General features: G+C 43.8%; 1 protein-coding gene across 1 annotated transcript in view; it reads left to right on the top strand.

Annotated features, from left to right (window-relative positions):
- Window positions 1–1,520: 1,520 nt before the first annotated feature.
- BCL2 (BCL2 apoptosis regulator) overlaps window positions 1,521–24,979 on the top strand; it is a 183,380-nt gene continuing 159,921 nt past the window's right edge. Inside the window, exons 1-2 of the mRNA XM_060118778.1 lie at window positions 1,521–2,160; window positions 2,374–3,223. Coding sequence (XP_059974761.1) covers window positions 2,657–3,223 — 567 coding nt within the window. The 5' untranslated portion in view covers window positions 1,521–2,160; window positions 2,374–2,656. The remainder of the gene's footprint in view (window positions 2,161–2,373; window positions 3,224–24,979) is intronic.

Here is a 24,979-nt window from a genome sequence, read left to right as displayed (position 1 = left end):
ACACATGCAACTTGTTTGCCCTATGTGCTTTTCTCCTGGGAGCTATTCATCCTGGTGAATTTTTTTTAAAAAAATGGGTACATATGTGTGTGTAATATATAGGTTTGTGTATGTATAGATAACTCGAGAAGGTGCGGACATCTAAGATTGGCTGCTAGGCGACCGCGGAGGCCTTTAGAAACCCACCCACCCTGGTTGGGGGGCTGCGGGCCTGAAAGTTGCCCTGTAGCCCCCCGTGGCGTCCAGCCCTCACCCAGTGCCGAAATTGTTAGGGGCAGAGGAAAAACATTTACTTAACCACTCGAAAGCCCTTGGTATCCCTCACTAATCCCTTGGCCGCGCCACTGAGAGCTCTGTGTGGCCTCGGTCACGGATGGTGTCTCCGGAGTGTATGTAGTGCGTGGACACCTAGGAAGCAGCTTGCAAGTAAACACGATGCTTGGGGCTTCCCTCGCGGATGAACGTGCAGCGTCGCCTCTCTTGATGGGAGGGCAGCGCTGAGGGCCCTGGTAACACGATGTGTGGACACACACACACACACACACGCACGCACGCACGCACACACCGCGCGCGCGCACGGCTAGAAACGGTCGAAGCCCCTGGTAACACGATGTGTGGACGCGGACACACACACACACACACACACACACCCCCGCGCGCGCACGGCTAGGAAGGGTCGAAGCGATTCCCGGCGCTCTTCCAGCGCTTGTTTTGTCGGCGTCCCCCCAGCTCCTGGCCCCGGCAGCCGCCCGACCGGCCGCGTGCGGCTCCCCGGGCGCCCCCGGCCCCTCGCGGGCCCCGGAGACTCCGAGCGCGCGCCGGGCCCGCCGCAGGCCCGAGGCCCCTGGCACACCCACCGCGCCGCGGCCGCGCGGGAGGCCTGCGCCGCCCGCGCCACCCACCGGCCGGGCCCAGCGGGCGGGCGCAGCGGGCGGGGGCCGTCCCGGGCGCTCCCTCCCCGGCCGCGGGCCTGCGCGCCATGAGTTCCCGGCGGGGCGCGCCACTCCCGGGCCGGCCGCGGCTCCTTTAACCCGGCAAAGGGAGTGGGGCGGAGGGCGCGGAGGGGGCGGAGGGGGCGGCGGGGCGGCTCCGAGGAGGGCTCTTTCTTTCTTCTTTTTTTGAATGAACCGTGTGACGTACGTACAGGAAACCAGTCGGTTCGAGAGGAGAATGAAGAGGCCAGGCCCCCCCGCGCCGCGCCCGCCCCCTTCCTCCTCGCGCCCGCCCCCGCCTCCGCCCCCGCCCGCCGCGCTCCCGCCCGCCGCTCTCGGTTTCCCCGCCGAGCCGCCGCCGCCGCCGCCGCCGCCGCCAGCGAAGGTGCCGGGCGCCGGGCCCTCCCCGCCGGCGCGGCCGTCATCGCCCGGAGCGGGTGCGCGGCGGGAGCGCGGGGGAGGCGGGCGCCGCCAGCGCCGCCGCGCAGGACAGGAGGAGGAGAAAGGGTGCGCAGCCCGGAGGCGGGGTGCGCCGGTGGGGTGCAGCGGAAGAGGGGGTCCAGGGGGGAGAACTTCGTAGCAGTCATCCTTTTTAGGAAAAGAGGGAAAAAATAAAGCCCTCCCCCACCACGTCCTTCTCCCCAGCCCTCGCCGCACCACACACAGCGCGGGCTTCTCGCGCTCGGCACCGGCGGGCCGGGCGCGTCCAGCCTTCATTTATCAAGCAGCTTTTCGGAAAATTCATTCGCTGTTCGGAGTTTAATCAGAGGAGGATTCCTGCCCCCGTCCCCGGCTCGTCCACCGGCCCCCGGTCCCTGTCTCTCTCCCGTGGAGGCGTGAAGCGGTCCCTCGGACAGAGATCCATGTCTGTGCCCGCGCGTGTGTGTGCGCGTGTAAATTGCCGAGAGGGGGAAAATCACAGGACTTCTGCAAATACTGGACTGAAAATTGTAATTCATCTGCCGCCGCCGCTGCCTTTCTTTGCTCGTGCTCTTGAGATCTCCGGTTGGGATTCCTACGGATTGACATTTCTGTGAAGAAGTCTGGGAATCAAACTGGAAATTCTCCTAATTTTTACACCCTCCGCCCCCAACTCCTGATTCATTTGGAAGTTTCACAGCAGCTATCACTGGAGAGTTCTGAAGATTGATGGAATCTTTGCCTTATGCATTTGTTTTCACAGAAAAGGAAACTTGACAGAGGATCATGCTGTCCTGAAAAAATACAAGTAAGTTCTTTGCACAGGAAATGGGTTTCATGTAACTTTCAATGGAAACAGTTGAGATTTTAACTTTAAGTGCATTCGAGTAAGTTTAATTGCCAGGCAGTTTATTATATTCTTTTCAGCTGTGTAACTTGTAGTGTGTGTGCCCTGCTTTCACCCACCTGTATAAAGGGAAATGCACCTGATTTTGACTGATTAGTCTTTTTAACCTTTCAGCATCACGGAGGAAGTAGACTGATATTAACAATAATTAATAATGTGCCTCATGAAATAAAGATCCGAACGGAATTTAAATAAAAATTTCCTGCATCTCATGCCAAGAGGGAAACACCAGAATCAAGTGTTCCGCGTGACTGAAGACACCCCCTCATCCAAGAATGCGAAGCGCATCCAATAAAATAGCTGGATTATAACTATTCTTCTCTCGTGCGGGGCCGTGGCGCGGGAAGCGGGGGCGAGAGGTGCTGTTGGTACCCGGCTGCTTTTCCGTGGGGGAAGGATGGCGCACGCTGGGAGAACAGGGTATGATAACCGGGAGATAGTGATGAAGTACATCCACTATAAACTGTCGCAGAGGGGCTACGAGTGGGATGCCGGAGACGCGGGCGCCACGTCCCCGGGGGCCGCCCCCGCGCCGGGCATCTTCTCCTCCCAGCCTGGGCGCACCCCAGCGCCATCCAGGACCTCCCCGCCGCCGCCCCAGACCGCCCCCGCCGCCCCCGCTGGGGGGCCTGCGCTCAGCCCCGTGCCACCTGTGGTCCACCTGACCCTGCGCCAGGCCGGTGATGACTTCTCTCGTCGCTACCGCCGCGACTTCGCCGAGATGTCCAGCCAGCTGCACCTGACGCCCTTCACCGCGAGGGGACGCTTTGCCACGGTGGTGGAGGAGCTCTTCAGGGATGGGGTGAACTGGGGCAGGATTGTGGCCTTCTTTGAGTTCGGCGGGGTCATGTGTGTGGAGAGCGTCAACCGGGAGATGTCCCCCCTGGTGGACAACATCGCCCTGTGGATGACTGAGTACCTGAACCGACACCTGCACACCTGGATCCAGGATAACGGAGGCTGGGTAGGTGCATGTTTGATTGAATGTGAGTCTGGGCTGGACCTCTCGGGTCTGAGATGCGGAGGTTGGAGTCTGGGTGGGCTACTGGGCCAAGGGAGACTGATGAGCCAATGAAATAAAATCAGGGTTGTGGCTTCCCTCCCTCTTTCCCTGTACAGAGGTCTCCCTGCCAACCCAACTGTGATCATTGCTTCCCGGCAAAATTGTTTCCCTTGCTTGCCAGCCATAGAGGTTCAAAGATCCAACCTTTGGTGTTCAGTAGGATCTTGGGGTAAATGGCATCCCTTCAGGGTTTCTCAAACTGGGGGTCCAAGGATCCCCCTCATCACGGTACCTGGCCTGAGTAGCCTGTTGAAATGGAACATTTCAGGGACGACTCATAAACTAGATGCCAGGCTGGGTCCCGGCAATCCGCATCAGAAATAAGCTCCCCTGGGGGTTTCTTCTTGGTACTAAAATTTGAGAACCATCCAGTTGGAAGAACAGACTCCCCCAGAGGACCAAGGTCATGCCTTTTCTGACTCACTTGGTAAGATCTACCCAAAGAGGAAAACCAGTGTAGCCCTTTTCCCTAGAACACCTGGATGCTTGTAAAGAGGTAAGCTGTGACAGAATTTGCATTGGCTGCGTCCCTTGTGTTCTATTTCTATAACTTGTGTGTGATTTTGAGGTTTACTGGAATTTTAGTATCTTCTACTTTTCACCACCTAGAATCCACGTGATTTGGTGGTCCCCTCTGCTGGCAAAACTTGCATCTAGAGTATCTATATAAAGTGTAGAAGAATTGATTCGTAGCTGTGGATTCTTGTGCTCTGACTTTAGCTGAAGTGATTGATGCCTATATTTTTGAAGAACATCTGTGAACTGTTTTTTTTTTTTTCTGGTACTGTTGTGCTAGATAGAGCCTCTATCATGTCACCATAAAGTTCTTTTTGTGTGTGTGGTTCTTTGGGGGGAGGGGTACAGATCCTAAGACTGAAGAAGTGTAATTGACATCTACACTTTATATCTGAAGTGATTAATTTGTGAAAAAGTGAAAGAGGAATAATTCTTGTCTTTTAATCTGAAGAACTGTCTTTGAAAAAGGATGCAATTCAGTGCTTCCTTTCACAGTCTCTAGGGAGAATTACTAATGTTATTATTTTATAGGACCTAACAGGAGCAAAAAGCTTAGAAGTCACTACAGGTGGATTCGATTTCAAGAAGCACATTACATATTTTACTACAGTTTACAAAGTGTGCTAATGGTAAGGGGCCAAAAAGAGAAAAGGCCAAGAAAAGTAGATGACTGACATGAACATCTGATCCTACTTGACCAAAGTTGACAAAATATTGATGCCACTGTTCAGTGTTTAAAAGTAAAACATCCCCATTTAATCTCTAAAATTTAAATGCTTTTTGTGAATTGTTTGTTTTTCGAGATCTCATATTATCAGATCTTTAGTAATTCTGGAAGAATTCAGTGAAGTGTGTAAAGAATATTTTTGTTAAATGTTTGGTTAAGTAGGTGGTTTTATTTTTAACCACCATAACCAAAGAGATAGGGACTTCCAGACGCCAAAAGGATCATTTTAAGACCAAAGTAGAACTAATATAACAGTTTGACTATTACATATTTTTGTGAAAAAAATTTTAAAAATTTTCTTTCTAGTTGAAAGAAATCCATGGTGGTAACTGTCATGTGTCAAGTAATTTAATAAAAAGATGGGAAATGGAGGCATATGTTTATGATAGAAATTAAGATATAATCTTGATCTTTATTGTCGAGTTGTGGTATATTAACATCTCATACAGTTGAATTTTCTTTTTAAGTGAAGGCTCACCTTTTCCTCCTTTCAAAATAGAGTTTTCTTAGTAGAGCCTATCTTTGTGGTCAACAGGTATCTGAGGTTGATAAATGTAGAGGCTACATTTTATGATGCCAAACCACAATGACGTACCGTAGAACATGATAAACTTTTTTTGGACAAAACCTCTTATAGTGAAAATAAATCATATAGAAGCACAAATAGCTGATGGTAAAATGTGTAGCTTTCAGGGCAACATATAGATGGATGACTAAACAGGAAAGCAGAGGACTTTGGCAAAAGAAAAGTATATATCAGGAAATGCAATCATAAATGGACACTTTGGAATAATAAAAGTGGTAGTACTTGAGAGCCTGATGTACTTATCCTTTCAAAGGAGCATTATGAACCTCAATTTTTATTTTAAGCATTTGGCATACAGATTTTCCTCCAAATTTGCACCAATCCGTGTTGCATCTCTAATAATATGTTGCGTCTTTCAGTGTAAAGGACTCAGTAAGGATGGTAAAATTTCAGAAGAGAGCTAACACATTCTTTTAACGTTGGACAATGACTTGTACTGTTTACAGGACTCGGTGGATCAGCTCATCTACTGAATCGATTCTTACGGGGGCTTTAGATTCTAAGTCACATGTTTTTTCTTTGCTGCTGCTACTTTTGAGGCCGAGGAAAAACAGTTTGCATTCCATGTTCCATAACTTGGAGAAAGCAGGGCCTTGGATGATAGGTGTCTGAGAGATGGTCCTAGACGTCTACAAATTATATAAAGACTAAAGAGGAAGTTGGCGGTGGAGTGGAGTATGGCTTTATTCCCAAGTCTGAATTAGGCTTCCAGAGGGAGGCAGCGCTTCTAGGAGATGTCCGAGACCCTGCCACTCCCACGTGTGGCTCAGGGACCAGCAGCCTGGGCATTACCTGGGAGCTTCTTAGAGGTGCAGCGTCTCAGGTCCCGCCCCAGAGCTTCTGAGTCAGAAGCTGTGGTTCGCACGTCTACAGGTGTTGGTGTGCACGTGAGAGTTAGAGATGCTGGCTGCCATCACCGACCATCGATTCTCATAGACGCCTTTTAGGAAAAACGGCAATCTGGGATGGATCCTACAGTGTACCTTTCCAGTGGCCCCGCGGGTCCATAATATTACCTAGGATGCTGAATATTTCCCATGTGTCCCCTAGAGTGATCTGACTCTTGGAAGAAATAGACTGGAATGCAAGAGAGACAGGAAAGAAATTATTATAAGCTCCATCCTCTCAAGAATGTTTTGTGTGGTAGCTATACAATTTGTATTGGCATTACAGACCCCCTGAAAGTAAGATAGCTTTTCTACTCCAGTTAAAGACAGGAAATTTAGCTCTTTTAATAGCTCCATTTGCTATTGTTTGATCCCCTTGTAACACAGTTCAAATTCTGTAAATGAGTTTAGGGGCCCTGAGACCACTTCACGACCAAGGGGCTCTTGCAAGCAGAGGGTTGAGATTTGGGCAAGTTGATGGTGAATGAACATTGATGGCGCCCTCCGAACTGAGAAACGTGACATTTCGCTTCATGTCTTAGGAGAGAGTGAGATGTTTGACAGCTGCAAGAATGACATGCCATAACTTGGATATTGGCTTCATTCTGTTGATGACATGGTGGTGTGACTTTTTTTGTGTGTTTGTCATTTGGTCTTTGTGGTTTAGGAAGACAGGAACTTACTTCTCCACATCCAGTAGAGGTTGGCTTCCTTTTTATTAGTTGGTCAGCAAGCAGTTTCTCTTTTCTGTACATAGTCCACATCCACCCAAACGTTTGATTAACTGGAAAGCAATACTCTTCTCAGGCTAGTGTACAAAATACATGAAAAAACATCAGTTTTCTAGTGGCTGAGTTTCAGCTGCTTATAGCTAATTTTGGCAGCAAAATGATAGGATTAAAAATAGCCTGAAGATGATCCAGTCTTAAATAATATATTTAATGATGAACTTTCCTTGGGAAAGTGCATCTTTCTGCCTGCTAAGAATCACATGACCCCTTTTAGTAATTTATTTTGTAGAGAAAGATACATTATTGCTCCTAGAGTTTGCAGTTTTGTGCTGTTGAGCGATTGCTTTTGGGGACTTTTGTAAAATTTTATAGTTCACTCAGTTCTCTTTTCTGTTTTAGGGCCTTTGTTGCTGTTTAATGTCGGTGGAAAACATGGCTTTCTTCTGTGCATCCTGTTACTTTTAGCTATGCTTTCTAGTGAGAACTGATTGATCTTTTTAGCAATCCTTGATTGAACCAGTACATTTCAGAATTGCTAAATGTTATTAGGCTACACAGCACACCAGGTAACAGAAAGCCATAGATTTTTTTTTTTTAAGCCAAACTCGTAAATAGTTTTTCTTTTTCTCGACTCCCAGTCCTAGTCAGCTTTTTGGAGGATGATAAACCCACTCATAAAGCAGGTGTGTGGGTGCTGTGTGTATTAATGGTGGTCTCTCCCACTCAGCACGTCCCCGCACCCATTTCTGAGGTCATCCATCGTGTCTTCGCCAAGAGTTTAGCAAAGCAGTATTTCAGAAGAAGCGCATTTGTGCTGGAAAAACAACACTATTTGTAGTGTACAAGTAAAAAGGTTTTTTTCTCCCCCAGACATATATCGTATTTGAGGTTCATTTCAAACAAAATCAGTGCTTGACGTCGAAACGCGGTTAACGATGAGAGTCAGCCAAGGACGGAGACAGTTATTCAACAGACATGACTGCAAGTCTTCTATGTGCCCGGCCCTGGGCTAGTTTGGGGGTCCAGGGAGGAAGGCTTTTCCCCTGCCCTGGATGCCCTCACAGACCAGGGCTGGAGATGTCGTCGTGAACTCAGTTGCCACACAGCCTGATAAGATGATTCTAAACTCTCAGATTTAGAGGGAAAAAGAAGAAACAAAACAAAACAAAACCCTAAGGATGTGTTATTTTGCATACACTTCAATCTTTGTCTGAAAAAGTTATTTCTAACCATATGGTTGTTCATGTGTGCATTAGGCCTAATTTAACTAGGAAGAGAAATATAGATGATTTAGAAAATACTCTGTTACACGGACGTTCGCTTAAGAGAACTGAAAGGCAGGGGGAGTTCCCTTGGTAAATATTTACCCATTAGGTGCTCTTTCTACATATTATGAAGACTTAATAAACACTAGCCTGCAGTTTTTAAAGTATTTCATTAATTTTTTTTTTTTTGGTAAAAGACACCCGAGACTCTGATGAGGTTGATTAGAATAGATTAATTTGAAGAACTATCTTTCTTAAATCATTCTGGTATGCAGACAAGTCCAAGTCGATCTGAACCAGAACAGGGGAGAGATTAAAACAAAACCTTTTGTTTCGGTGTGGTTTTAGGTTCTAGCACTGTTCTGTTTATTAAGAGGCTTCTCTTCCAAAACGCTACTTATAGAAATTCCTAGTCCACTGTGACGTTTGTGTTCCTGAACAGCAGGTGTTTACCATCTAACATCTTTCTTTAAATGGAGGTTGTAAAACTTTTGAAGTTACGACAAAGCCATTTTCATCTCTAAAAGTATTTTCCTAGATTGCTGCGTGTTCTGATCTGTGCTCGATTTTGTCGTGCCAACACGATTTCTCTGCTCTTTATTTGCCAGACAAAAGATAAACCCAGCTGTCCTCCAGTGAGAATGATGACGGAATGATTGTTTCTCCAAAGCCGTGTGGGCTTTCTCATCGGGAACCCTCCCCACTCCCGCCAACCTCCATCACTGACCCCTACCTGTCCGTCACCCCACCACAGGGAGACCTCCAAGGGGTAGCTCTTTGTCACCTTCCAACATGTGAAGGGTGGGATTCACCTGAAGGAAAGGGCATTATGTCTAGATAACCAGCAAGTGGGCAGAAAAGGGGTCTGCCCAAGCTGGAATATTATAACCCTGACTCCAATCTTGCTACAGGCAACCGGGCAAGGAAAAATTCTGTCATCAGATATGATGCTTTCCCTCCAGAGATCATAAATTCCAAACCTGTGCAGGGAAAACATAGAATCTTCTGGAAGAGTTTGTACTAGCTCTGATCTCTGCAGTGTGAGAGTAGAGTGAGGGTTATACTCTAGCCTTAGATAAAGTTTGACTAACTAAACAACTAAAATAACTTACACTAAAGATTACTTCCCCAAACGCCCTCTTAAACATGTTAGCAAGAGAATCTCCCTGACATGCTGGCGTGGCCATTGGTAGCAGTTACAAAAGCACTAAGGGCTACTTGGCTGATTTTCTTAGGCGATGGACCAGATTCTACGAGCAATTTCACTGGCATCAGTATTTCCATTCTGCTCCTTGTTTTGCCTTCAGAATTTCAGGGATGGAGCCATATTCCGTTTTTAGTTAATAATTGGCTAATCAGCTCTCTGGAGCTTCAGCATAATGAGTCAGAAGCTTATGACTGCCCCCACTCTCCTTCTTACTTCTCCTGAAACTAGCCCAAGGACCCACTGTGTCAAGTGAAGCTTAAATTTTCCAAGGGAGATTTTACCATTGAGACCAATACATCTTTCTTGTGACAGTTCCAGTTACTGTATTTCTCTGTTTTTTAACTGTCTTTTCTTAAGCTGTGAAAGAATACGGGGAGTTTATGACTTCTAATGCTTGGAGCACCAAACAAGGCCTGAGTGTTGCAGGTTGTCTTTTCCTGACTTTTTCCAACTCTTCTTCACAAATACTAAGATTTCTTCTGCTTTACAGCACGATGAATGTCATACCTATGTATTACCTTTGAAATTCAATTGCGGCCGAATATTCTACTGAGATGCATTAGAATTTTCAAAGGGAATATGGGACAAAAACTTAGTCTTCTTAGTTCAGTGCCTTCTTACAATTAGCATAGGAATAAAATTAATTACAAATTATATCATCATCTTTACATATTGATATTTTATCTCTTGGGAAAAAAAGAAAGTCTATAAAGGATGCCAGTCTAAAATTTCAGGACTATCTCCTAGCTATTTTCTTTTTTTAAACATCTTTATTGGAGTATAATTGCTTTACAATGGTGTGTTAGTTTCTGCTTTATAACAAAGCGAATCAGCTATACATATACATATATCCCTATATCTCCTCCCTATTACATCTTCCTCCCACCCTCCCTATCCCACCCCTCTAGCACCGAGCTTATCTCCCTGTGTTATGCAGCTGCTTTCTACTAGCTATCTATTTTACATTTGGTAGTGTATATATGTCCATGCCACTCTCTTCGTCCCAGCTTACCCTTCCTGCTCCCTGTGTCCTCAAGTCTATTCTCTACGTCTGTGTCTTTATTCCTGTCCTGCCCCTAGGTTCTTCAGAACCTTTTTTTTTTTTTTAGATGCCATATATATGTGTTTGCATACGGTATTTGTCTTTCTCTTTCTGACTTACTTCACTCTGTATGACAGACTCTAGGTCCATCCGCCTCACTACACATAACTCAATTTCGTTTCTTTTTATGGCTGAGTAATATTCCATTGTATATATGTGCCACATCTTCTTTATCCATTCATCTGTCGATGGACACTTAGGTTGCTTCCATGTCCTGGCTATTGTAAACAGAGCTGCAATGAACATTGTGGTACATGACTCTTTTTCAATTATGGTTTTTTTCAATTATGGTTTTCCTAGGGTATATGCCCAGTAGTGGCATTGCTGGGTCATATGGTAGTTCTATTTTTAGTTTTTTAAGGAACCTCCATACTGTTCTCCATAGGGGCTGTATCCACTTACATTCCCACCAACAGTGCAAGAGGGTTCCCTTTTCTCCACACCCTCTCCAGCATTTATTGTTTGTAGAATTTTTGGTGATGGCCATTCTGACTGGTATGAGGTGATACCTCATTGTAGTTTTGATTTGCATTTCTCTAATGATTAGTGATGTTGATCACCCTTTCATGTGTTTGTTGGCAATCTGTATGTCTTCTTTGGAGAAATGTCTATTTAGGTCTTCTGCCCATTTTTGGATTGGGTTGTTTGTTTTTTTGATATTGAGCTGCATGAGCTGCTTGTAAATTTTGGAGGTTAATCCTTTGTCAGTTGCTTCATTTGCAAATATTTTCTCCCATTCTGAGGGTTGTATTTTCGTCTTATTTATGGTTTCCTTTGCTGTGCAAAAGCTTTTAAGTTTCATTAGGTCCCATTTGTTTATTTTTATTTTTATTTCCATTTCTCTAGGAGGTGGGTCAAAAAGGATCTTGCTGTGATTTATGTCATAGAGTGTTCTGCCTATGTTTTCCTCTTAGAGTTTTATAGTGTCTGGACTTACATTTAGGTCTTTAATCCATTTTGAGTTTATTTTTGTGTATGGTGTTGGGGAGTGTTCTAATTTCATTCTTTTGCATGTTGCTGTCCAGTTTTCCCAGCACCACTTGTTGAAGAGGCTGTCTTTTCTCTATTGTATATTCTTGCCTCCTTTATCAAAGATAAGGTGACAATATGTGCGTGGGTTTATCTCTGGGCTTTGTATCCTGTTCCATTGATCTATATTTCTATTTTTGTGCCAGTACCATATTGTCTTGATTACTGTAGCTTTGTAGTATAGTCTGAAGTCAAGGAGCCTGATTCCTCCAGCTCCGTTTTGCTTTCTCAAGACTGCTTTGGCTATTTGGGGTCTTTTGTGTTTCCATACAAATTGTGAAATTTTTTGTTCTAGTTCTGTGAAAAATGCCATTGGTGTTTGATAGGGATTGAATTGAATCTATAGATTGCTTTGGGTAGTAATAGTCATTTTCACGAAATTGATTCTTCCAATCCAAGAACATGGTATATCTCTCCGTCTGTCTGTATCATCTTTAATTTCTTTCATCAGTGTCGTATAATTTTTTGCATTCAAGCCTTTTGTCTCCTTAGGTAGGTTTATTCCAAGATATTTTATTCTTTTTGTTGCAGTGGTAAATGGGAGTGTTCCCTTAATTTCTTTTTCAGATTTTTCATCAATAGTGTTTAGGAATGCAAGAGATTTCTGTGCATTTTAATTTTGTATCCTGCTACTTTACCAAATTCATTGATTAGCTCTAGTAGTTTTCTGGTAGCATCTTTAGGATTCTCTATAGTATCATGTCATCTGCAAACAGTGACAGCTTTACTTCTTTTCCAATTTGGGTTCCTTTTATTTCTTTTTCTTCTCTGACTGCTGTGACTAAAACTTCCAAAACTATGTCGAATAATAACGGTGAGAGTGGACAACCTTGTCTTGTTCCTGATCTTAGAGGGAATGGTTTCAGTTTTTCACCATTGAGAACGATGTTGGCTGTGGGTTTGTCATATATGGCCTTTACTATATTCAGGTAAGTTCCCTCTGTGCCTACTTTCTGGAGGATTTTTATCATAAATGGATGTTGAATTTTGTCAAAAGCTTTTTCTGCATCTCTTGAGATGATCATATGGTTTTTCTCCTTTAATTTGTTAATATGGTGTATCATGTTGATTGATTTTCATATAATGAAGAATCCTTGCATTCCTGGGATAAACTCCACTTCATCATGGTGTATGATCCTTTTAATGTGCTCTTGGATTCTGTTTGCTAGTATTTTGTTGAGGATTTTTGCATCTATGTTCATCAGTGATATTGGCCTGTAGTTTTCTTTCTTTGTGACATCTTTGTCTGGTTTTGGTATCAGAGTGATGATGGCCTCGTAGAATGAGTTTGAGAGTGTTCCTCCCTCTGCTATATTTTGAAAGAGTTTGAGAAGGATAGGTGTTAGCACTTCTCTAAATGTTTGATAGAATTCTCCTGTGAAGCCATCTGGTCTTGGGCTTTTGTTTGTTGGAAGATTTTTAATCACAGTCTCAATTTCAGTGCTTGCGATTGGTCTGTTCATATTTTCTGTTTCTTCCTGGTTCAGCCTCGGAAGGTTGTGCTTTTCTAAGAATTTGTCCATTTCTTCCAGGTTGTCCATTTTATTGGCATAGAGTTGCTTGTAGTAATCTTTCATGATCCTTTGTATTTCTGCAGTGTCAGTTGTTACTTCTCCTTTTTCATTTCTGATTCTATTGATTTGAGTCTTCTCCCTGTTTTTCTTGATGAGTCTGGCTAATAGTTTATCAATTTTGTTTTTCTTCTCAAAGAACCATTTTTTAGTTTTATTGATCTTTGCTATTGTTTCTTTCATTTCTTTTTCATTTATTTCTGATCTGATCTTTATGATTTCTTTCCTTCTGCTAACTTTGGGGGTTTTTTTGTTCTTCTTTCTCTAATTGCTTTAGGTGTAAGGTTAGGTTGTTTATTTGAGATGTTTCTTGTTTCTTGAGGTAGGATTGTATTGCTCTAAACTTCCCTCTTAGAACTGCTTTTGCTGCATCCCATAGGTTTTGGGTCATCGTGTTTTCATTGTCATTTGTTTCTGGGTATTTTTAAATTTTCTCTGATTTCTTCAGTGATCTCTTGGTTATTTAGTGGTGTATTGTTTAGCCTCCATGTGTTTGTAATTGTTACAGATTTTTTCCTGTAGTTGATACCTAGTCTCATAGCGTTGTGGTCTGAAAAGATACTTGATACAATTTCAATTTTCCCAAATTTACCAAGGCTTGATTTGTGACCCAAGATATGATCTGTCCTGGAGAATGTTCCATGAGCACTTGAGAAGAAAGTGTATTCTGTTGTTTTTGGATGGAATGTCCTATAAATATCAATTAAGCCCATCTTGTTTAATGTATCATTTAAAGCTTGTGTTTCCTTATTTATTTTCATTTTGGATGATCTGTCCATTGGTGAAAGTGGGGTGTTAAAGTTCCCTACTATGATTGTGTTACTGTTGCTTTCCCCTTTTATGGCTGTTAGCATTTGCCTTATGTATTGAGGTGCTCCTATGTTGGGTGCATAAATATTTACAATTGTTCTATCTTCTTCTTGGTTTGATCCCTTGATCATTATGTAGTGTCCTTCTTTGTCTCTTGTAATAGTCTTTATTTTAAACTATTTTGTCTGATACGAGAATTGCTACTCCAGCTTTCTTTTGATTTCCATCTGCATGGAATATCTTTTTCCATCCCCTGACTTTCAGTCTGTATGTGTCCCTAGGTCTGAAGTGGGTCTCTTGTAGACACCATATATATGGGTTATGTTTTTGTATCCATTTAGCCAGTCTATATCTTTTGGTTGGAGCATTTAATCCATTTACATTTAAGGTAGTTATCGATATGTATGTTCCTATTACCATTTTCTTAATTGTTTTGGGTTTGTTATTGTAGGTCTTTTCCTTCTCTTGTGTTTCCTGCCTAGAGAAGTTCCTTTAGCATTTGTTGTACAGCTGGTTTTGTGGTGCTGAATTCTCTTAGCTTTTGCTTGTCTGTAAAGGTTTTAATTTCTCCATCAAAGCTGAATGAGATCCTTGCTGGGTAGAGTAATCTTGGTTGTAGGTTTTTCCCTTTCATCACTTTAAATATGTCCTGCCACTCCTTTCTGGCTTGCAGAATTTCTCCTGAAAGATCAGCTGTTAACCTTATGGGGGTTCCCTTATATTTTATTTGTTGTTTTTCCCTTGCTGCTTTTAATATTTTTTATTTGTAGTTGATTTTTGATAGTTTGATTAATATGTGTTTTGGAGTGTTTCTCCTTGGATTTGTACTGTATTGGACCCTCTGTGCTTCCTGGACTTGATATACTATTTCCTTTCCCATGTTAAGGAAGTTTTCAACTATTATCTCTTCAAATATTTTCTCAGTCCCTTTCTTCTTCTCTTCTTCTTCTGGGACCCCTATAATTCGAATGTTGGTGCATTTAATTTTGTCCCAGAGGTCTCTGAGACTGTCCTCAATTCTTTTCATTCTTTTTTCTTTATTCTGCTCTGCGGTAGTTATTTCCACTATTTTATCTTCCAGGTCACTTATCTGTTTTTCTGCCTCAGTTATTCTGCTATTGATTTCTTCTAGAGAATTTTTAATTTCACTTACTGTGTTGTTCATCACTGTTTGTTTGCTCTTTAGTTCTTCTTGGTCCTTCTTAAATGTTTCTTGTATTTTCTCCATTCTCTTTCCAAGATTTTGGATCATCTTTACTATCATTACTCTGAACTATTTTTCAGGTAGACTGCCTGTTTCCTCTTCATTTGTTTGGTCTGGTGGGTTTTTACCTTGCTCCTTCATCTGCTGTGTGTTTCTCTGTCTTCTAATTTTGCTTAACTTACTGTGTTAGGGGTCTCCTTTTCGCAGGCTGCAGATTCGTAGTTCCCACTGTTTTTGGTGTCTGCCCCCAGTGGGTAAGGTTGGCTTAGTGGGTTTTGTAGGCTTCCTGGTGGAGGGGACTGGTGCTTGTGGTCTGGTGGATGAGGCTGGATCTTGTCTTTCTGGTGGACAAGACCGCTTACAGTGGTGTGTTTTGGGGTGTCTGTGATCTTATTATGATTTTAGGCAGCCTCTCTGCTAATGGGTGGGGTAGTGTTCCTGTCTTGCTAGTTGTTTGGCATAGGGTGTCTATTACTGTAGCTTGCTGGTCGTTGAGTGGAGCTGGGTCTCAGCATTGAGATAGAGATCTCTGGGAGAGCTTTCGCCATTTGATATTATGTGGAACTGAGAGGTCTCTTGTGGACCAGTGTCCTGACCTCGGCTCTCCCACCTCAGAGGCACAGGCCTGACACCCTGCCGGAGCACCAAGACCCTGTCAGCCACACGGCCAGGCACATGGGGAGTTTCTTGCCTTTGGGAAGTCTGAGGTCTTCTGCCAGCAGTTAGTAGGTGTTCTGTAGGAGTTGTTCCACATGTAGATGTATTTCTGATGTGTTTGTGGGGAGGAAGGTGATCGCCACGTCTTATTCCTCCGCCATCTTGAAAGTCTCTCCTAGCTATTTTCTTTATAAATTCCTGCTGGGATATGTGTCTATGTACCTCTCTCTCTCTCTCTCTCTCTCTCTTTTTTTTCCTCTCTCTTTTTAAAGCTGAAAACTTTTAGAGGTGGTTTGGAGCTATTTTCTAACAAAATTTTAAGTATAATAATGCAGAGCCACTTACTAAATATTTAAGTGACAGTATAAGAAGAAAATGATGTGATAAGAATCTGCCTGCCAGTGCAGGGGCCCAGGTTTGAGCCCTGGTTTGGGAAGATCCCACATGCCACAGAGCAACTAAGCCCGTGTGCCACAACTACCGAGCCTGTGCTCTAGAGCCCACAAGCCACAACTACTGAGCCCGCGTGCCACAAGTACTGAAGCCTGTGCGCCTAGAGCCTGTGCTCCACAACAAGAGAAGCCACCGCAATGGGAAGCCTGCGCACCGCAACGAAGAGTAGCCCCCGCTCACCTCAACTAGAGCAAGCCTGCACACAGCAGCGAAGACCCAATACAACCATAAATAAACAAACAAACAAACAAATAATCCCTTCCAAAAAAAAAAAGGAGAAAACAATAAGAAGTGTTAATCAAGGAAAATGAGCAGTTGTTTGCAAATCTTATCCCCAGGGGGTTCCTAGCAACCAGGGCAGTGATGGGAACGGAAAGTATTATAAAGACCTTGTTATTCTGTAGAGCATGCACACTACCTTTTTCCATTGAGAAAACATTTATTGAGGGCCTACTATGTGCAAAGCTCTATGCCAGATGTTTCACTTGAGTGGAAAATGTGGACGATAACCTTTGCCTCTAAGGAACTTGCCTACCAATAGTGAGACTAAGACAAGTACTGTGTAAAGTGCTGTAATCCTTTACACACTTTAGCGGACGGAGCGATCCAGGCCAGCTAGAAGGGGATCTGGAAGAGCTTTATGCAGGAGATAATAGTTGGGAGATGTGGGGAGAGGGCATTCCAGGTAGCTGGGCTGGAGGATGCAGAGCAGGCAGGAGTGCATGAGGCGTTTGCTGGGGGATTGTAAAGAGTCTGAGAGATCTCTGGTAAGATAAGACTGGCCCTAAGTTGAGAGGTTGGTGTTTAACTTGGTAGATGTTAAAAGGATATCGAAAGGGTTCTGAGACAAGGTGGGATGTGTGGGCTTGTGGAAGATTGACAATGACTGAGGCTGGACAGTGGGAGGCCAGGCAGGAAGTTGGAACCGTGGCAGTGGGGGAATGGGGACAGGTGTGGGGGGCTGGTGGAGAAGTGAACCCAAAGGACTGAGAACAGATTGAACGTGAGAAATGAGGGAGGGAAAGAAGCAGAGGACACAAGTTCAAAGCCCAGCTGGCTCAAGAAATGATATTGTCCTTCAGAGAGAAAGGAAAGATAAGAACAATGACTGTTCTGTGGGATACGTGTGATGAACTTAATTTGGACATTTTCAACTTGAGCTCCCAATAGGATATCCAAGTAGAAATGCCCAGCAGCAGCTGGTCTTAAGGATCTAGAAGAGAGAAGTTGGGGCAGGAATACCCTATGCCTTTTCCCCAGACCATGTAGATTTCCCATTTTCCTCTTTATTTCCAAAAGTGGTCCTAGCTGCCCCTGCTGATTCTACCTTCTTTTATTACTGCTGTTTCTACACCGCCTTTCCCCCAAAATCCTCTGAGGACTTCTGTGGTTTGAATGAAGGTGATTAACTTGAAGTTTTACTGTTCAGAGCTTGGTTCCCCACAGCCAGTTTGCCTACTTAGAAGATAATTCACCTTGAGTCAGATTAGTGTCGTTTCAACATGCTAATACTGTCCTCCCTTTGTAGGGGTCTTAAACAGTCAAGGTTTTCTCCTTCACTGGCACTTCCTTACTTAATAAAATAGTCCTGGGACTTCCCTGGCGGTACAGTGGTAAAGACTCCGAGGTTCCACTGCAGGGGGCGTGGGTTCGATCCCTGGTCGGGGAACTAAGAACCCACATGCCGCATGCCGCAGCCAAAAAATAAATAAATTAAAAAAAAATAGTCCTCCTATTACATTTAACCTGCACCCAGCATAGTAGATATTAGGTGCACAGAATGATTGTTGATTGAATAAATGGATTATGATCACTTTGGACATCAAACTCACCCTAACCAACTAATGTCCCACTGCACTTATTAAATAGAGTATGTGTGTCCCACTCTGTAACATCCCATTATAGGGACATATGTGTTCCAAATGTCCCATCCCACTGATCCATTAATATTTAGTAGCAATGAACAAAGAAAAATACCTGAAGTGTTTTGATTTCATCCCTCACCATTGAATTGAAAAAGTTTGTCATTCATACCTGAAAAGGAATCTTCTAGATGTTGCTTTATAATAAACATTCAACTTTCATGAAAGTCCTTAATGCTAATATTAGAGACTAGCCCATTGATTGTCACGTTGTGTCTGTTTATACAAAAAATACGTGCACACAGTCTGCATATATGTGCGCAGTTGCTCTCAATTCTCGTGTTTCTCATCTCAGGCCCAGTTCAGACAGTCAAAGTCTTGACATCTAAAATTATTCATTATTTTTTTATCTTATCATTAAAAAAAGCAGGACTTGTTCATGGTTCTCACAGTGGGGACAAAGTGGGTTTTCCTCTCTTATTATTGCTGTAGCTAAAGTATAAAACAACTATAGCATAAAAGTCACAAGGATAAATGGTCCCATAGTTATTCTCCCCTAAAAACAAGCAGCCAGTACAAGGTGGGAGTCGGTACAGCTCAGTGTTCCCAGAAGAAAGAGAACCTAGGATTTCATTTCTCCAGACACTGACCAACAAGAAGACCACCAAGGGTGGCACGGAGCAAACCACTGTCCTGGCAGCTTTGGGCTAAGTTCTCTGTTCTGGTTGAAGCAAGCATCACAGCCTTTTTGTGGTTTTTAAGAACTGGTGGAATTTGCATTTTGAGAATCCTCGTTCCTTGGCATGAAGCAAACTCAAAAGCATCGTTGCTCATCGTTTGTCATCTGTTAGAGAAAGATTGTATGATTTGTTTACTTGTAATGAAGCTTGACCATGCTTCTCCAGAGGCTTTTTCAAGAGAGGGATGTGTCAGCTTACAGATCTGTCCCCATGAATGAAACCACAAGCAAATTCTCTTTTCTCCCCCATCTTCCATTCTTCCCTGTCATTTCTTCCGTGGCCATCTGTGCATTATGTTACTACTGCCAGACCCTCTTCGAGTGGCTTATCGATGAGTGAATTCAGAAACTTCAAATTATAAAGGACACCCAGGTAATTGGCCCGTTCTCCGAAGTATCTGTCCCCTGTGCTGCTGCCAGAGTCCTTCTTAATGAATCCATCCAGTGACAGTGGGATTCTTGAGCTCCTCCGGATCCATGAGAAAATGAGCTTCCCTGCTTTGTAACAGCTTGCGGCTCAGGGGAAAAAAAATAACAGCCATTGCACAAGTTTCCTTTGAATGTAGTTTTCTTTCCCATAAATGATACTTTGAGAATACACTTGAGGGGTTATTAGTTTTCTATTTCATGCTTGGCCTGTGTGTGAGAATAACACAAGCTGTCACTGCAAATCAGTAGCTAAACACGCTTTGTCCGGTTAATGTGAGCATTTAATATTTGGCTCAATTAAAAATTAACTGATGAAAGTACATGTCAAATGGAATTTGAAAATACCTTTTGTAGGGAATATTGAAAGGGCATGGCCAGTGAGTAAATTAGTGGTTTTCAAATGTGGAAACTTTGGGGAAATTTAATACGAGTTGAGACACTTGACTCTTCCTTCAAAGCTCTCTACCTGTTTGGCTCGGAATGAAGTTGAAAAGGATGTCCTTGTTCATATTAGGTAGGGCCCACTTGCATCTCTGTGTTTTCCGGAAAATCGTTGCTCTGTGTCTGTGTGTGTGTGTGTGTGTGTGTGTGTTGGATCACACAGTTATAGCAGACAGGAGATTCCTTTATCGCGCACATTTCTTCCCCATTGGCTGCATGCTGTAGGCCAGCCTGGGGAGGTGAGAGCTGCAGAGAGCTGGCTTGCAGTCTTGGCGGGTGGAGTTCATGAAACAGCAACTGCAGAAGAGTGGGGTTAGGGTAGGGGCTGGGGAGGGGGGAAGCTGGGGGGTGAAGAAGTGCAACCCCAGTCGGGGCATTTATTAGAGTCAGGGAAGTTTTCCCAGGAAAGGGAGCTGAGGCCTGGAGGATGAGCTGGAAGTAACCTAGGTAGGGATGTGGGGAGGAGGGGCAGAGACGGCCCCCGCACACAGAACCCGGAGAACAAAGGCCAGAGGCAAGAGAGCACGTGGGGAGCTGCAGGGACGGGGAGGCCCAGCCTGGCTGGCATGGGGAGTGCCAGCGAGGGGATCAGAAAGATGAGGCTGGAGTTGTACCACCACGGCGGGCTTTATTCTACAAAGGTCACTCTGGCTCCGCGTGCTTAAGGAGCCTGGCGATGTTAGCGACAGGTGGGAGGTTAGCTCAGGAAACGAGCAGACACGTGTTCCTGACGAAGAGGCACCGTAGCAAGGAGGGCAGGGCATTGCTGGCTTTGAGCGATGGTGAGGACTGGAGTGGAGAGGTTCTTAGGAAGATTCAGCGACTGACTGAACGCTTCAAAGCATTGCTCATTTCTTCTTCAGTTACAGCCGTCTTTCTTCTCTTGTCGCTTTGAAAAGAATACAGTCAACCTTCTGGTTATAGAAGAGTTTTTCTTCTTCTTTTTTTAATGGAAATGCATTTCTTTTATTTATTTATTTATTTATTTATGGCTGTGTTGGGTCTTCGTTTCTGTGCGAGGGCTTTCTCTAGTTGCGGCAAGTGGGGGCCACTCCTCATCGCGGTGTGCGGGCCTCTCACTATCGCGGCCTCTCCTGTTGCGGAGCACAGGCTCCAGACGCGCAGGCTCAGTAGTTGTGGCTCATGGGCCTAGTTGCTCCACGGCACGTGGGATCCTCCCAGACCAGGGCTCGCACCCGTGTCCCCTGCATCGGCAGGCAGATTCTCAACCACTGCGCCACCAGGGAAGCCCTAGAAGAGTATTTTTTAAATTTGCCATTCTCTTAAATTAACACTGCCTGGTTGAAAACTTAATTTTGTTGGTATTCACATTGCAATAAATCTTCATCAACAATCAGTTAATAAAGGTGTATTTGAAGAAAGAATTCAGTTATGAAAGGCAGTTTCCATAGAATTATTTTCCAGGTGAAAACATGACCACAGTAGTCTCTTGCCTTGATGGAGGATTTTAAAGTTTCTGAAGGAATTCGCATCTGTTGGCCCGTTTGATCTTCACAAAACTCTAGGTAAGGCCGGTATTATTGATATATTCCCACTTCTCTCTGCCTTCCTCTTCCCGCATTCTTTTTGTTATTTGTTTATTCACACGTGAAGAGAAAACTTGGACTAACAAAGCTACGTGAGAGCCAGTAGGTCAAGAGAAGCGGGAATTCAGTGCCAGACTCCAGGATATTTCTTTTTTTTTTTTTTTTTTTTTTTTTTGCGGTACGCGGGCCTCTCACTGTTGTGGCCTCTGCCGTTGCGGAGCACAGGCTCCGGACACACAGGCTCCGCGGCCATGGCTCGCGGGCCCAGCCGCTCCGCGGCACGTGGGATCCTCCGGGATCGGGGCACGAACCCGTGTCCCCTGCATCGGCAGGCGGACTCTCAACCACTGCGCCACCAGGGAGGCCCCCAGGATATTTCTTTATACTGTGGTGCTTCTCAGGGTGTGTTTTCATAAGGACACGGATTCCTCAATAGAAACCTAATCACGTATATCTAATTTTGGAAAATAGCATCCTCTACTGCTCTTTATCGCAAACATTTTCAGGAAAATTAAAATGTAGTCTCGCGTTTCAGGTTATTTTCCTTCCTGTGATACAGCTTTTGAGATATGTTTCATGTTAACGGCAGAGGGACATCTAACTGTTTGCCATGTGATGCCCGTGGATGGACTCGTGCGCTGGGCACACTTGACCTTGAAACGCCTTCTAAGGGGACGGTAGTGTGGTGGATGTGAGAATTTGCTAAAACTCGACGTGAGGGTTCTAGAGAACAGCCCGTTTCAGCAGGGGGCAAGTGGAATTATATATAAACGATTGTTTCTGATTATTGGTATCTAACTAGCGATCTATGTTTTTATTTACTTCTAAGATCGGGCTCCTGTCTTTAGGTAACCAACATAAATTTGGTGAGTGAAGTGGTTTTTGAACTGAAAAAATGGTGGAGCTTTCATCAGTAGGATTTCCTCAGTTCCTAAAGGGCATGTGGCTTATGCATTAGTTCAGCTTCATTCATTCAACAAATAATTGTAAGAGTGCCGGGGCTATAACAGAAAACAGAGCAGCTGTGGACTGTCTCTCATACCTCCTGTGAATCCAACATTGTGGGGAGGTCAGAACAGTAAACAGGCAAATAATTAACAATGTAATAATATTGGGGCTACAACATAGCAAAAACAGGGGAATTCAATACAAGAGTGCTGATGGGGCAATATATTAGCTTCTTGTATTTCTTTTGAGGTTCTTCTAGTAGTATCGCAATTTACCCGGAGGAGGTTGAAGGGCTTCTTAAAAATGAATAGCTGAAAACATAGTGTTCTGCCTTAAAATTAATATATTAGTATGATACAGCCCGTACATCAGTTTAAAATGGATTACCATGCTCAATATAAGATTAAAGAAGACCTACTATTTGGGCTCAAATGTTTGGAGCACTTTCCCCATTACCCCTACTGACCCTACCAGATCCCCATTCCCGTTTCCCACAATGTTGGTCATTGGCTCCGTCACTGACAATCAGGAGGAAGGAAGGAAGCTAACATTAATTGAACCCCAATATGTGCCACACTCTGGGTGTAACACTTTTATGGATAGAAGATTATTTGACCCCAGTAACCTCCCCCGAGGGTAGGAAGTGGAATTACGGATGAGGAAACAGAGGTTCTGCAAAATCAAGTCACTCTGCCTAGTAAGAGGCAAAACCAGATGCTTTTTTAGGCCATCCAAGTGGTCATTGATGTCCTCTGAAACTTCGAGAAATTTTTGAAAAATTTTAAAACAGAAACCTATGAAAAATAACAATTTGATGCATGTGACTTTTTGGTTTCTTTTGTGTCTCTTTAGGAAGCCAATTAGCCTTCTTTACTTTAGTAACTAGGAGGTGAAATCTTTCACTACATGGACTTTTTAAAGTTCTTTTATAGTTAAAAAGAAAAGAGACACACACACACAGAAACAAAATGTTTCTGTCTCTCTCCTCTTTGGCTCCAATAGTCTGTATAAATAGCCTTTGAAAAATAAGTAGTACTCACTGCTTCATACCAAGACCAGACACCTGATTCAGAAACTCTCCCCGGGGTCAGTGTGTGTGTGTTGGAATAACAAACCCACAGTGCTTTCCTGGTTCAAGAGAAATGAGCTCACTGTCCAATTGTAACCTGCCTAATGCCTTAATCAAAAGTGGGAAAAGTCTGCGGTTTTATCCCTGGTGTGATCCTCGGCCCTTCAGTGTTCTTATTTTAGGCATGACCTTCGTGTTTTTTTCCAAGAGTCCAGAGGAGGAATGACATGTTACTCCAGTTTATAAGATGACGATGTATCTGTTTTTATATTTAGCTGTAAATTTTATTCTACTCACAAACAAACCCACCTTCAGCAACCACGGAGCATCAAGGGACCATTCTTCCCATCCCCCTTGGTTTAATTTGGGTACATTTGGCCTAGAACAGCACAGTGTTTCCATCATAACATTTGAGCAGGATCTGCAGGGCTCAGGGAGTGTCCTCATGGGCCAGGAAACTATTTTCTTAAAAGAAACTTAAACACCAAATTCTGACAAGATAGGAAACTCTTACCAGGCTCCTTATTAAGCAATCTCTTTTTTCCCCGGCAGTTTCATTAATTTTTCTATCTCTTGGGGTTATTAAACACGTATAGATGGAATCTTTACTTTTAGGCTCGTGTGCAGAATGAAGTAACTCAAATTCAGGAGGGAAAAAAAACTGTTTTAAGAGGTTTGTTGAAAAAAGCATATATGAATTGAAAACTTAAACATTTCTCCCAGGCACAACATGTATAACTTTTAGAGTAGAACTTCATGGTGTTTCATAAGAAAGCAAAAACGGAAGGGGAGTTGTTATTCAGGCAGAGGGACAACAGTAACCTTTCATTAAGCGAGACAGTTCAACACCCAACTCCCCAAACCCTGGGTTCTGTGTTCACCGAACTGAAACCCCACCAGCTATACCCTCTCTCTTTCATGGACCAGACTGCTTTACAAATATTGGTCCAGTATAACCTAAAATGTTTCCTAACCCAACAGTATGATATTTAAAAGGATGCCTTATGTATCGTTTACAAATCCTTAAGATAATTCGGGTCTTTGCTCTTCTCACAGCTAAGTTTGTGACCCTGGGGTTTTCTGGCTTGATCTCAGGACAAGGGAAAGGTTTGGAATCTGTGCCCAGGATGGGCTGCTTGGTACCCGGTATGAAGAGAAAGCCCGCCTTTCCTCTGTCCCCGTTCTCCCTGGGCTTATTCATAGTGTCCACATGGAAATAAAGAGCACCCCTTTGTCACCAGCATTGTCATTTGTGAATAAAAGACCTTTATGACCGCCAAGTCCATTAACGCCTTCAGAGATCTCTGTTTAAGCAATTCTGAGGATCCTCAATCCAGCTAGGAACGGGGAAGTAATTTCAACCCCTGCTATGCAGAAGGATGTCACAAAGTTCACGTGCTAAATTAAAGGTCACACCCATTACTCATAAGAGCGTGGCCATCATGCTTAACAGGTTGCTTTAAATGTGTGTGTGTGTGTGTGTGTGTGTGTGTGTGTGTGTGAGTATCTAGTGATAAAACATATATAACTAAAATTTACCATTTTAACCATTTCCGAGTGCACAGTTCAGTGACATTATGCACATTCACACCACCATGCATGCCCAGAACTTTTTCATCACCCTGAACTGAGACTCTGTACCCATTAAACTCTAACTGCCCACTCTCTCCTCCTCCCAGGCCCTGGTAACCACCATTTTATTTTCTGTCTCTGTGCATTTGACTACTCTAGGTATCTCAAATAAGTGGAATCATACTTGTCCTTTTGTGTCTGGTTTATTTCACCTAATGTAACGTTTTCAACGTTTATCCCTGTTCTAGCGTGTGTGGGAATTTCATTTCTTTTTAAGGCCGAATAACTTTCCACCCGATTCAAAA

This window comes from Mesoplodon densirostris, chromosome 15 (genome assembly GCF_025265405.1).
Source record: "Mesoplodon densirostris isolate mMesDen1 chromosome 15, mMesDen1 primary haplotype, whole genome shotgun sequence".
Classification (NCBI taxonomy): domain Eukaryota; kingdom Metazoa; phylum Chordata; class Mammalia; order Artiodactyla; family Ziphiidae; genus Mesoplodon; species Mesoplodon densirostris.
Note: the sequence above shows the minus strand (reverse complement) of the source record. Positions and strands in the feature narration are given on the sequence as shown.